The sequence below is a fragment of the Neovison vison genome, chromosome 7 (genome assembly GCF_020171115.1).
Source record: "Neovison vison isolate M4711 chromosome 7, ASM_NN_V1, whole genome shotgun sequence".
Lineage (NCBI taxonomy): Eukaryota > Metazoa > Chordata > Mammalia > Carnivora > Mustelidae > Neogale > Neogale vison.
The window spans coordinates 46961625-46974654 of NC_058097.1; the positions used below are offsets into that span (position 1 = coordinate 46961625).

The following is a 13030-nucleotide window of genomic DNA, read 5'->3' on the forward strand; positions in this document are numbered from 1 at the left end:
GATGCGTGCCATGCGCCACGGTGGGCTGCCACACACCGGAGTAGGACTGACAGTCAGTCAACGGGGGCGGTGGGTCTAGGGCCAGCGGGTCTAGGGCCAGCCTGTGAACCTGCTTGGGTAGGAACGGAGGTGCCCGGGAGGAAGGAGTGGATTTGGTCTCCCCGGAGTCTGGTTTACACATAAAGAATGCAGTCATCTGGCAGCTTGTGGTCCCTGGCCTTACCTCAAAGGTTGAACTTGGGCAAAGATAAGACCCCTTTTTAGAAAGGTGTTTCTGAACACCACTGACAACACGGTTCTCACAGTATTTCATGACAACCAGTGGCGATAGCGCTAGGACAGATGCTTCTCTACTAGGCACAGCTGCACACTACACGGGAGGAAGCCACTATGTGATTCAGCCTCATGATGACACTGAGCACAGCGTGAATGATCATGAAGACACAAATGGTTCAAAAGACAGTTTCAGAGAACGCGATATCTATCTTCCAACTGCAAATGTAGCAAGGATAATGACAAATGTCATACCTCAAATGGGAAAGATTGTAAAATGCCAAGGATGGTGTTCAAGAATGAGTAAGTGAGCTCATCAGCTTTGTAACATCTGAAGCAAATTGAAGATGCCATCAAGAGAAACGGAGGACAATCAAGGAGGAAGAAATTCTCTTTGCCATGCTGACCTCAGGCTGTGACAGTTCTGATGAACTTCTAAAATTATCCTTTCAGAAATTCAGAGAGGCTATGAAAGGAGAGAAAGGAGTTGGTGCAAGAGTCATAGCTACAGATGGACTAAGTGCAGAACTTACAGAGGGTCAACAACAAAATGTTACATTTATACAATGTCATATTTCTGGTGTTCAACAAATTCAGTTTTCAGGGTCTGAAGAAATGGTGACATGAGGTGGAGAGAAGCTTAAGTCTGTATGATTCTGGAAACAGACATTAGATGGAAGTGACTGGGGAAAGAGGGCTCTTTGTATATTAAATAGCTGTAATATACCTTCCTAATGCTTGACTGAGGCTTAATTCTGACTTGAGATGCTTTTTCATGAATGATTTTAAAGAGAATTTTGGGGCCGCATGGGTGGCTCAGTGGGTTAAGCTGCTGCCTTCGGCTCGGGACATGATCTCAGGGTCCTGGGATCGAGGCCTGCATCGGGCTCTCTGCTCAGCGGGGAGTCTGCTTCCCTCTCTCTCTCTCTGCCTGCCTCTCTGCCTACTTGTGATCTCTGTCAAATAAATAAATAAAATCTTTTAAAAAAATTAAAAAAAAATAAAGAGAATTTTGGATTTTAAAGGTATAAAAATATTTTTGTTTCACATGAGTTTGTTGCTCTGTAGGACTCCTATATACATTATACATTGCAATTTATTACGGTCAGAGATTTGTAGAAAGTTTCTTATTTTCATTGAAGCACGTCACTTTTGTAATTCAAGTCAACAGCTGGGTTAATTCATGGTATTTGCTATTTTGATAAAATATAAGGGTAGAGTTAAAAGAAAGAAAGAAAGACTCCAAGCAAAAGAAACTCAGAAGAACGAAGTTTCCATCTTAAATGTGATGGTTTCTGCATATCACTCGGTACACCTAAGGTCTGTACAAATGTAAGATGGGGAATATGAACACTATAGGGGAGGAATCTGGCAAAGAGCAACAGGCCAGTAAAAGCAGTTAATATTAGGTGTATGCCAACAAATTGATCTCAGTGCCAAGGCACACCAAAGGACACGCTATCACTTGTGTTTTCTTGTGGTCTGAGAACAGTAATTTAGAATAGAAATCTAATTATGAAAATACGGTGGATATAAATGAAGTTAAATCACCTATAGTTTCTGTTAAGGCTGCTTTTAGGTGAGCAGACTTGATCAAAGGAATGAAGAAAGGGCCCCAGCGCCCCTATGGCTGAATACAGACAGGCCCATCAGGGGACCCACATCAAAGTAACCATGGGCCCTGACCAACCACCGGGCCACTGAAAATGGGGTACAGTGATCAGAAAAGGGAAAATTGGATAAGCTCCCAGAACCCTCACCTTCCTCCTTCAAACACAGCCCCCACCACTGTCTCCTTATAGACAGCCTCTCCTCTGCTGTCCTGCCTGCTGCGCTCTTGCAGTGTATTCGGTAAACTTCTAATACCTTTGTTCTGCCTCAGGTGAATTCTTCTCAGTGCCCACTTGACTGGCTTCCACCCAATCATGGACCCACATTTGGGGTCCCCATCTGACTCTCAGAGATACCACATTTAGACACCCTAGTTTCCATGTGCTGTAATACCTACTGCATTTTTTATTTAAATGTCTTTTTATTTAAAGATTTATATTTTGGAAGGAGGAGTGAAGGGCCAGATGTAGAGGGAAAGAATCTCAAAGAGACTCCCCAGTGAGCAGGGAACCAGAAGCGGGTCTCATTCTAGGATCTGGAGATGATCACCTGAACTGAAATCAACAGTCCAGTGAGCCACCCAGGCAAACCTCTAGTGTATTCTACATAGAACATCTTTTTCACATTCTTTTTAATACTTTATTTATTTATTGGTCAGAGAGAGAGCCCACACAAGCAGGCAGAGTGGCAGGCAGAGGTGGAGAGAGAAGCAGACTCCCTGCTGAGCAAAGAGCCTGAAGGGGGACTTGATCCCAGGACCTTGGGATCATGATCCGAGCTGAAGGCAGCAGCTTAACGGACTGATCCACCCAGGCTTCCCATCTTTTTCACATTCTAAAGGGGAAGAATCAACAATCCCCTCCCCCCACTTCTTTAATCTGAGAACTTCCACGTTATTCTGGACCTTATATCCATCATTTTACTTGTGCATTTTCTTACTCCTGCGCTACACAGACCTGGTAAAGCATCCAGACAGGCCCTACATGAGAAATGTTTTCCCTCCCTGATAAACCAGGACCAGACCTCATCAGCAATGGGAATCTTAGATGCCACACACCTTCCCCTATGGATATGCCACCAAGGGAATATTTTCAATACTTGCAGGACTTTAATTCAAAGTGACAACTGCTGATGGCCTACTGCAGCCAAATTGGAAAGAAGGCAGAGAAGGGAGGTAGGGGAGAGAAAGGATATCTGGGATATAGGGGAGTAGTGTTCTAAAGACCTAGCTTATGGTATCCTTCAGAAAATGAATACTTCATTCAAGAACGCATGCGCCAGAAACTTCAGAACTAGAGCAATCAACATTTGCAATTTCTAAATGCAAGGAATTGCAGGAGAAAAACATGACAAGACTTCTGACTTGGGATTCCAGGCTTACCTGAGAACTGGCCATTTCTTCTTTCACTTCATCCTGTAGATTCTTTTTTTTTCTCCTAAGGTTTTTGTAGAGAAGTCACAGCTCCATCATGAAAAAAAAATGCCCCTCAAGCCACCAATACAAACTCTTCACCTGTAAACTGCTCGCCTGAAGACAAGACCCTGAAATGCAGATAGACCCAACATCCTAGTGCTTTGTGTCAGGAACTGTTCAGAAACTTGGAGTTCCTACTTGAACACCAGTCCCTGAATTTTCCTTCTCTAATTCCAGGGGCGCTCCCCTCCCAAAGTGCCCAGAGAGACAGAGAGCGCATAGGCACCATGTGCTGCATGGACCTGACCCTCCCAGCCTCACGTAGCAGAAACCATGTTGCCTCTCCATGAGCCAAAGCCTGCTCTCGCTCTCATAAAATAACCTGAAGCCCTTGTGCTTACCCCTAGCCTCGCTGAGAATCACCAGGAGGCCTTAATTAATGTAACAGGATTGTTTCCACCCAAACTGACCAACAGAATCTGAAAGGGAGGCCAACAGAGAAGATCCTTTTTGAAACTCCACACGTGATCCTATTGGGAAGTAAAGGGGAGGTGACCAGGCAAAGCACATTAACCAAGGCTGTGGTGGTGACAGATGAAGATCCATGCCTTCACTGGAGTTTCTGGAGATACTCTCCTCCTTTCTGCTACACAGAGACACCTTACAGGCGGAGCTTTTCCTTACAAATGCAAAAGTCTTCCAAAAGTAAACACAGGATTTCAGAGCCTTTCCTTTATCTGCCTTTAAAATAACCAGCCTAAAATAATGCTTATGCCAGATACATTTTAGGGTAACAAATTGTTCCCCTTCAGTCGGTAAGTGTTTCTTTTCATAAGTAACTGCCACACATTCTGAAGTGAATGTCCTTTTGACCCTTCCATCGCTATGAGAATTCTAATTCCTCAACATCTCACTGAAAATTGGTGTTATCCTTTTTCTTTTAGCCATTCCAGGAAATACTGAATGGTGTCTCACTGTAAAAGATGAAGTGGTCTTTCTATAGTGGTCCTGGTGACTGAAACAGGAAACCACATAAAAGAATCAAGTGGAACAAAAATCACATGGCTGGGGGAGCCTGGGTGGCTCAGTGGGTTAAAGCCTCTGCCTTTGGCTCAGGTCATGATCCCAGGGTCCTAGGATCAAGCCCCACATGGGGCTCTCTGCTCAGTGGGGAGCCTACTGGCTCTCCTCTCTCTCTCTGCCTGCCTCTCTGCCTACTTGTGATCTCTGTCTGTCAAATAAATAAATAAATAAAGTCTTAAAAAAAAAAAAAAACACTAGGAAGGAAAAAGTGAACTGACTCTTGATTATGGTGCTTTCAGTTTGCAGTGGGAGAAGCAAGGCACCTGATTGGGCAGACCTCTCTTGGTAAATAGCATGGCAAGTGATGACACCAGAGAAATGTATTGTTACTTGGTTTGAGTTTCACCATAAACTCAATTTGGTGAGGACTAGGCATCTTCTGGTTATAATAGGTCACACAATCTGAGAGGCTTTGCGGTTCTCCTTCGGTGCTTGGGTAGCAGCAGTTGTTTTTTGGCTAGCAATGGGAACAGGTGTTTCTGATCTATCTCCCAACTTGCAGCCAATAGATTTCCTGTTTAAAAAAAAAAAAATCACTAGGAATTCAGGTATGAATCTACTAAAAGAAAGATACTTTTCTTTCTAATACTGCATGGCCACAACACACTTTAGAGTCAGGAGAAGCACAAATTGCAAGTCTGTGGCACAGATAAAACTTTCTTTTGAAATTTAAAATTCTTTTTTTTAAGATTTTATTCATTTATTTGACAGAGATATCACAAGTAGACAGAGAGGCAGGCAGGGTTGGGGGTGGAAAGCGGGCCCCCCACTGAGCAGAGAGCCTGATGCGGGGCTCAATCCCAGGACCCTGAGATCATGAACTGAGCCAAAGGCAGGGGCCCAACCCACTGAGCCACCCAGGAGCCCCTAAAATTTTAAATCCTTCACAATGTAACCCATTGAGATGATGCATTCTTGCAGTAAGATTCTGAATGAATCCAAACACAAAAATGACATTATTTCCTCTCAGTAGACAGCGGCAGAGTCAGCTTCAGCATCCAGCAGCCATCCCACAGGGATTCCCATTCAAGACACCAATAATTTAGGTGTTCCATCAGGGGAAGTGTGGAAGCCACTTAAATACTAAGCACTTTGAATTTAGGCAGACTAACTACAGAGAAAACCATGACATGAAATATAGTAAGATCATTCCTAATTAGCATATTCATACAGAGCTAAAATATATAATGGCATAAAAATTAAAACAGTCCCCAAAACTTTCTGAATTTGGGAAGAATGAGGAAGGGAGAACAATAAGTATTTCTATTTGTGTGCAAAGGTATATTTTGGGCAACAGCTACAAGTCAGGCAATATATAACAAAAAATTTCTTAAATGTGCAAAACGCAAAATACGTTTAAGATTCTTCCTTATATTCTGCTTCATTAACATATTGAAGTAATATTTGATTTAGGTGTACAACAGTGATTATACAATTCCATTTAACATTCAATGCCTATCACAGGGGCAGTCCTTAATCTCCATCATTTACTTAATGCATCCACTAACCCATGTCCACTCTGGCAACCATCAGGTTGTTTTCTAAAGTTAAGAATCTGTTTCTTGGTGTGTCTGGGCAGTTCAGTCATTGAGCATCTGTCTTCAGCTCAGGTCCTGATCCTAGGGTTCCAGCATCAAGCCTCAAATCCTACTCCATGGTCAGCAGAGAGCCTACTTCTCCCTCTCCCACTCCCACTCCCTTTGTTGCCTCTCTCACTGTCTCTCTGTAAAAACAATAAAATCATTTAAAAAAAATTATTTCATGCATTGTCTCTCCCTTTCTCTTTTTTTCCCCATTGCTCACTTGTTTTGTTTTCTGAATTCCAAACATGAGTGAAATGATACAATACTTGTCTTTCTCTGAATTTCACTTGGAAGAATACACTCTAGCTCTATCCATCTTGTGGCAATTGACAAGATTTCATCCCTTTTAGGGTTATAAATACGCCTTTTGATTTCTTTTTTTTTTTTAAAGATTTTATTTATTTATTTATTTGACAGAGAGAGATCACAAGTAGGCAGAGAGGCAGGCAGAGAGAGAGAGAGAGAGAGAGGAGGATGCAGGCTCCCTGCTGAGCAGAGAGCCCAATGCGGGACTCGATCCCAGGACCCTGAGATCATGACCTGAGCCGAAGGCAGCGGCTTAACCCACTGAGCCACCCAGGAGCCCCGCCTTTTGATTTCTATCTTCTTTATTCGTTGAGGGGTCAATGAACACTTGGGCTGGACTGTTTCACGCAGATATACTCACTGCTTCTCACTGTTGAACTGCTTCACCAACAAATCCATGCGATGCAAAGACCCAAAATACAGAACTACACTCATTATGGTGCTGAGAAAAGGAAGGAAAGTCCCGCACAGCAGTGAACAGCTTCCCTGAAGATTAGCCAACCACACTGGATCTGACCTTGACTGGGGTGATCTCCCTGGGAAACGAGGGCTTGGGAGCAACCACAGCACATGTCTTGCAGATCCTGCCTATTTCACTGTCCAGAAGGCTTCTTCATCTCAAACATCTATTCTACCCTGTGACATCTTAAAGCTGCCCACATGATTGCATCATCCAATACCCTCCTCCATCCCCAGGAGGGTAAAGTAGTGTAATCACTGACATCCAGCAGCATTAGTCCTCAGGAAGACACAGGAGATCAATCAAATCATCAGGATGAAGCAGGACTTCCCTACTCCTGAGAAACCCACATTAGCCAATTCTTTCCCCCATTACATGTGTTCATCAGATGACACCAGCAAGAGCTCCTTGTGCTGTTGCAGTGACTAAAGGGAGTCACCTCCAGGTCCCTTCCCACATGGGAAAGAGTTCCTCACATTTCATTTTAATAGGTCTTGTCTTTCTCTTGAAGGATGGTGCCTTCCTCAAATTTTACTTAGATTCACATCCCACATCCCCGTGCTAAATGTCTTAATACCCATCAGCTTTCCATTTGTCTAATCTCAATGAAGCATTTTCTGAGGACACTCTCTCCATACCACAGGCAAAAAAGAATGGTTGTGGTGCCTACATAGCTGGAAAGAAAAATGAGGGCAAATACAACTGGAGATCTGGAGATAACTAGGTCATAAACAAGTAGAAGTTATTTTTCTACATCTAGGGAGTCTCTCGGGAAATCCGGGACACTTCTCTTCTACATGCTAATTTTTCATCTTGAATATTTTCTGTCTCTTCCCTGGGCTACCACATCACTCCTATTGGGATAGATTTCTTTTTCTTATGGGGTATCTATGACACACATAGCATGGTCATATGCACATGTGTACCTCATAGACACATCAAAATACCACTCAGTGTAAGACATGGGGCACATGCTTTCATTTGGGTCCATGGTGCAGTGCTAGAGAGTCCCAAGTCTAAGTCCAGAATATGCCATTCTGACTGAAACAGATTTAGGGAGGCTCTGGGGGAGGGGAAGTCTTCTTTAAGGGACATGGGAGGGAAAGCATTGGGAGAAAGAGTGATGGTGGCTCACAAGAATGGAGTGCAGATGTCATATAAGATGGTCCGCTAACTTGACATGCTGCAGTGTTCTGACTGGGGAATGCACTCTTGAGAATGGCTCCTGTCAGTGCAAGGACCTTCAAAAATGTTGTCTACACAAAACCGATGCCAAGTAGCAGTAACACAGAGTATGTGAGGTAAAACACCAACAATACCTCTATGTTACATACCTCAGTAATACACCCATGGTTAATATCATTGTATTCACAAAAAGGAGAAAATTACAGCATAGACTAGGGGAAAAATAATCACATATCCCTTAAACCTTCAGAGAAAATGGATTCCTAGGTATATTGTTTTACTCCAGTATCATATAGGTGATTGATTCGATTAGATCCCTACAACCTTCAATGAGAAAAATGAACACTAGACGTAGGATAACACATCATTCATGACACATCCATATCCAGATGTTAAAACACACTAGATTTTATTAATGAAAATACACCAAGTTCACACAAACACTAAGTTATGCATTTCAAATCCACTCTATTGTCACCATTCAAAATACAGAACACACGTGCAAAAGCATTCAAGTGTTTTCAGAAGGATATGGAGTACCTGTTTCCAAAAATTTCAGGACTGAGGTACATTCCTCAGAAATGTGTATGTCCAATGGTATGGCATTGGAAAGAAGAGTTAGCTACCCTCCTGCAGTCATCTGTCAGGGTTTCCTCATTTAACCACATCAAGTCATACTCTCTAACGATTGCACTTAGGAAGATACATTGGTAGTTTACTGACCGGCTACCTCTTTTTCCTTAAAGAACCATCAGGAAAAACTCTGATTTCTAATATTGAGGAAGTCATTTAGTTTCAATGAATGCAGAAGTGTGTGCTCCGAACACCTCTTCCATTACATCATTGTTATAACCGTAAGCACCATCTCCACTGAGATATACTTCATATGCTTTATATCATATGGTCATCTTCCATGGAAAATTAGGTACGCATGAGTCCCACTTAATGGAGAAGGACATCTAATTTGATGTAGCAACAATCAACCATGTGGTCTTACACACCCACAAGGAAAGGAAGAATTTTCTGGAGTGATTTCAGAGGAAATACATTAATACTGTTGGTCACAAATCTCAAATAGGGTTAATGTAATACTTAAAAATACTATCCTTATATATATGAAAAAGTCAATCTGCTAAATCTGTTGAAACAGAATACCACATACATTTTCTAAGTGTTTAAGTTTGATTTTTCCTTATAATCACTATTTTCATAGGGAGTAATGTTTGAATAGAATGAATAATGTATTCCATTGGCTTGATTTCTGTAAAATTCATTGGCATCAGATGTTCAATTCAATAGTTTTCTAAACACTGCTAATTTTCTACTGACTTTCCTTAATGCACTCCCTGGTGTGTGCTCCAATGTATACTAAAATGAAAACCTTTCCACATTCACGATGTTCCAAGGGTTTGAATCTACTATGCATTTTGAGATCCTGAGTAAGCACTGAATTCCAGCTACAGGCTTGGCCATATTCTTTACATTTCACACTTTCACTCCTGTATGAACAACGATGTTAAGAAAATTGGGAGTCCCACTGAGAGGTCAGACACATTCTTAATACTTGTACACTTACTCTCCTATATAAAATCTCTCATATGGGGGCGCCTGGGTGGCTCAGTGGGTTAAGCCGCTGCCTTCGGCTCAGGTCATGATCTCAGGGTCCTGGGATCGAGTCCCGCATTGGGCTCTCTGCTCAGCAGGGAGCCTGCTTCCTCCTCTCTCTCTCTGCCTGCCTCTCTGCCTACTTGTGATCTCTCTCTGTCAAATAAATAAATAAAATCTTAAAAAAAAATTCTCTCATATGGAGTGAGGAAGGAGCAATCCTTAGGCACTCTCTCACATTCATTACATCCATAATTTTCTCTGCAGTATGAGTTCTGTGATGTGCAGTAAGGGTTGTGTACCTGCTAGAGGTTTGGCCACATAATTCATCCGGTGTCTTTCCAGTATGAATTCTCTGTTTAGAAGGCATGCATGCTGGACAAGGGCCTTGCCACCCTGGTTATATTTGGGAGGTTATGGTCCAATATGAATTCTCTCATAGGCATGAATGGGTGAGCACTCCTTAACCGATTTTTCTCACATTCTATTTTTCTTTCTTTCTTAAAGATTTTATTTACTTATTTGACAGAGAGATGGAGAGAGAGCACACATAGTGAGGAGGGTCAGGCAGGGGGAGAGGGAGAAGCACGCTGCCTGCTGAGCAGGGAGCCTGATGCACAGCTCAATCCTGGGACCCTGGGATAATAGCCTGAGCCTAAGGGAGAGCCCTAACTGACTTAGCCACACAGGCACCCCTCTTAGCCACACAGGCACCCCTCTTATTACATTCTGTACACTGGTAAGCTTTCTATCTAATATGGATATTATGATGTTTAATGAGGACAGAGTGCCTGCACAGGCCTAACACCATTCTTGACATTGGTAAGGTTTCTCTCCACGATGAATCCTGTGGTGCTGAGTCAGGGCTAAGCTGTCCTTAAAGGTCTTGCCACATTCATGACTTGTTAAGGTTTCTCTCCAGTATGAGTTCTGTGATGTTGAATAAGGCCTAAGCTCCAGTTAAAGCTCTTGCCACATTCATGACATCGGTAAGGTTTCTCTCCAGTATGAATTCTGTGATGTCGAGTAAGGTCTGAGCTGTGGTTAAAGGCCTTGCCACATTCTTGACATTGGTAGGATTTCTTTCCATTATGAATTCCCTGATTTTGAGTAAGCCTTGAGCACCAGTTAATGGCCTTGTCACATTCTTGGTATTTATAGTGTTTCATTCTGGTATGGGTTATGCTATGTTGACTGAGGTGTGAGTGCACATTAAAGGCTTTGCCACATTCCTGACATTGGTAAAGTTTTTCTCCAGTATGAATTTTATGATGTCAAGTAAGGTGTGAAAGGCAGTTAAAGGCCTTGCCACATTCTTGACATTGGTAAGGTTTCTCTCCAGTATGAATTCTGTGATGCTGAATAAGTCTTGAGCTCTGGTTAAAGCTCCTGCCACATTTCTGACATTGGTAACGTTTCTCTCAAGTATGAATACTGTAATGTTCTGTAAGAGTTGAGTTGTCCTTTAAGGTCTTGCCACATTCTTCACGTTGGTAAGGTTTCTCTCCACTATGAATTCTGTGATGTTGAATAAGGTCTGAGTTCCAGTTAAAGCTCTTGCCACATTTGTGACATTGGTAAGGTTTCTCTCCTGTATGAGTTCTGTGATGTTGAATAAGGGCTGAGATCCGGTTAAAGCTCTTGCCACATTCGTGACATTGGTAAGGTTTCTCTCCACTATGAATTCTGTGATGTCGAGTAAGGATTGAGCTGTGGTTAAAGGCCTTACCACATTCTTGACATTGGTATGGTTTTTCTCCAGTATGGATTTTGTGATGTTGAGTAAGGGTTGACCTGTCAGAATAGGCCTTGCCACATTCCTGACATTGGTAAGGTTTCTCTCCAGTATGAATTCTATAATGTTCAGTAAGACTTTACCTCCAAATAAAGGCCTTGCCACATTCTTGACATTGGTAAGGTTTCTCTCGAGTATGAATTCTGTGATGTTGCATAAGTTATGAAGGGAAGGCATAGGCCTTGCCACATTCTTGTCATTGGTAAGGCTTCTTGCCACTGTGAATTCTGTGATGTTGAGTAAGGGTTGACCTGTCATAAAAGGCCTTGCCACATTCTTGACATTCATTAAGTTTTCTTGGCATTATGAATTCCCTGATGTTCAGTAAACCCTGAGCTCAAATTAAAGGACTTGCCACCTTCTTGGTATTTATGGGTTTCTCTATACTATGAATTTTGCAATGTCGAGTGACATGAGAGTGCATATTAAAGGCCTTCCCACATACTTGACATTGGTAAGGTTTCTCTCAAGTATGAATTCTGTGATGCTGAGTAAGGTGTGAAGGGTGTTTAAAGGCCTTGCCACATTCTTGACACTGGTAAGGTTTTTTCCCACAATGAATTTTGTGATGGTGAGTAAGTTCTGAGAATGATTTAAAGGCTCTGGCACATTCATTACAGTTGTAATTTTTCCCTGCAATATGAATTTGTTTATCTCTATTAAGACTTGAGTGATCATTAAAAGCCTTGCCACATTCTTGACATTTGTAAGGTTTCTCTCCAGAATAGATCTGCAAATGACCATTTATTGATGAACAGTCCTTAAAGGTTTGACCACCTTCTTCACATTTGTATACTTTTTCTCCAGTATGCATTCGTTGATGTTGAGATAGTGCTGAGTGACAATCAAAGGATTTACCACATTCCTTAGAGAGGTAAGTTTCTTCTCCCTGAGGGATTATCTCACTGATGTTTAGGCTTGGTGACTGAGTAAACATGGTCCCTGGTTTACTAGATGTGAATGGGCTTTTTCCCTCATGAATTCTCTGATGATCACCAACACTGGAAGACTGGTTACAAGCTTTCCCACATTCATTAACTTTATGAAGACAGTCTCCTGAAGGGAGTATACTGAGGTAAGAGCTTGGATGAAAGCCTTCCCCACATTTATCACATTCATAACGGTTCTCTGCAAACCTAGCCCTGACACATTGGTGAACACAGGAGCCCTGGTTCAATGTTTTTTGAGATACAGTGCATTGAGCAAATCTGTCTCCACTGAAAAGCCTCTGGTCATTCTGGAGGGTCGACTCCTCAGTGAAGCCCCTCTCGAATGAATCCCACTGAGCACTTTGTTCTTCATTTCTAAATCTCTGATTTAAGGTCAGGCCAGTCCTATCTTCCAAAGGGCTCAAATCATTATTCTCAGCATGGACTAGGTTACTCTTCAGATGTTCCAAATGGTCTGTCCACAAATAGCTATGTTTGAATATCTGATTGGAGCTTGTGCTGACAGGAACACACTGCTCTGCAGAAAGAGTTGACTTAAAAAGGAAGGTTTTTCGCGGTGGTTTATATCCTTCACCATCTGGGGCAATGACATTCTCATTAAGGGCAACTGACTTGGTTTGCGTGTATCACCCAGAATTTCTTTGATGCCCTTCTCTCTCCCCATCATTGTCCCAGTCTGTGCATCAAGTGTAAAATCTCAATAGCACTATGTTTGTATGTGTGCATTGATACCTTTTGGAAAGAACCTTCTATGCTCTGCTTTAG

At 42.3% G+C, this 13030-nt stretch overlaps 1 protein-coding gene and 1 pseudogene across 1 annotated transcript; one reads left to right on the plus strand and one right to left on the minus strand.

Annotated features, from left to right (window-relative positions):
• The first annotated feature begins 311 nt into the window (after window positions 1–311).
• Window positions 312–900, plus strand: LOC122913326 (annotated as a pseudogene).
• Window positions 901–10425: 9525 nt separating this feature from the next.
• On the minus strand, window positions 10426–12932 carry LOC122913327 (zinc finger protein 345-like). The gene is given in 3 exon segments (XM_044260085.1): window positions 10426–11381; window positions 11718–12782; window positions 12878–12932. Coding segments are annotated over 3 exon segments (2076 nt in total).
• Window positions 12933–13030: the final 98 nt, after the last annotated feature.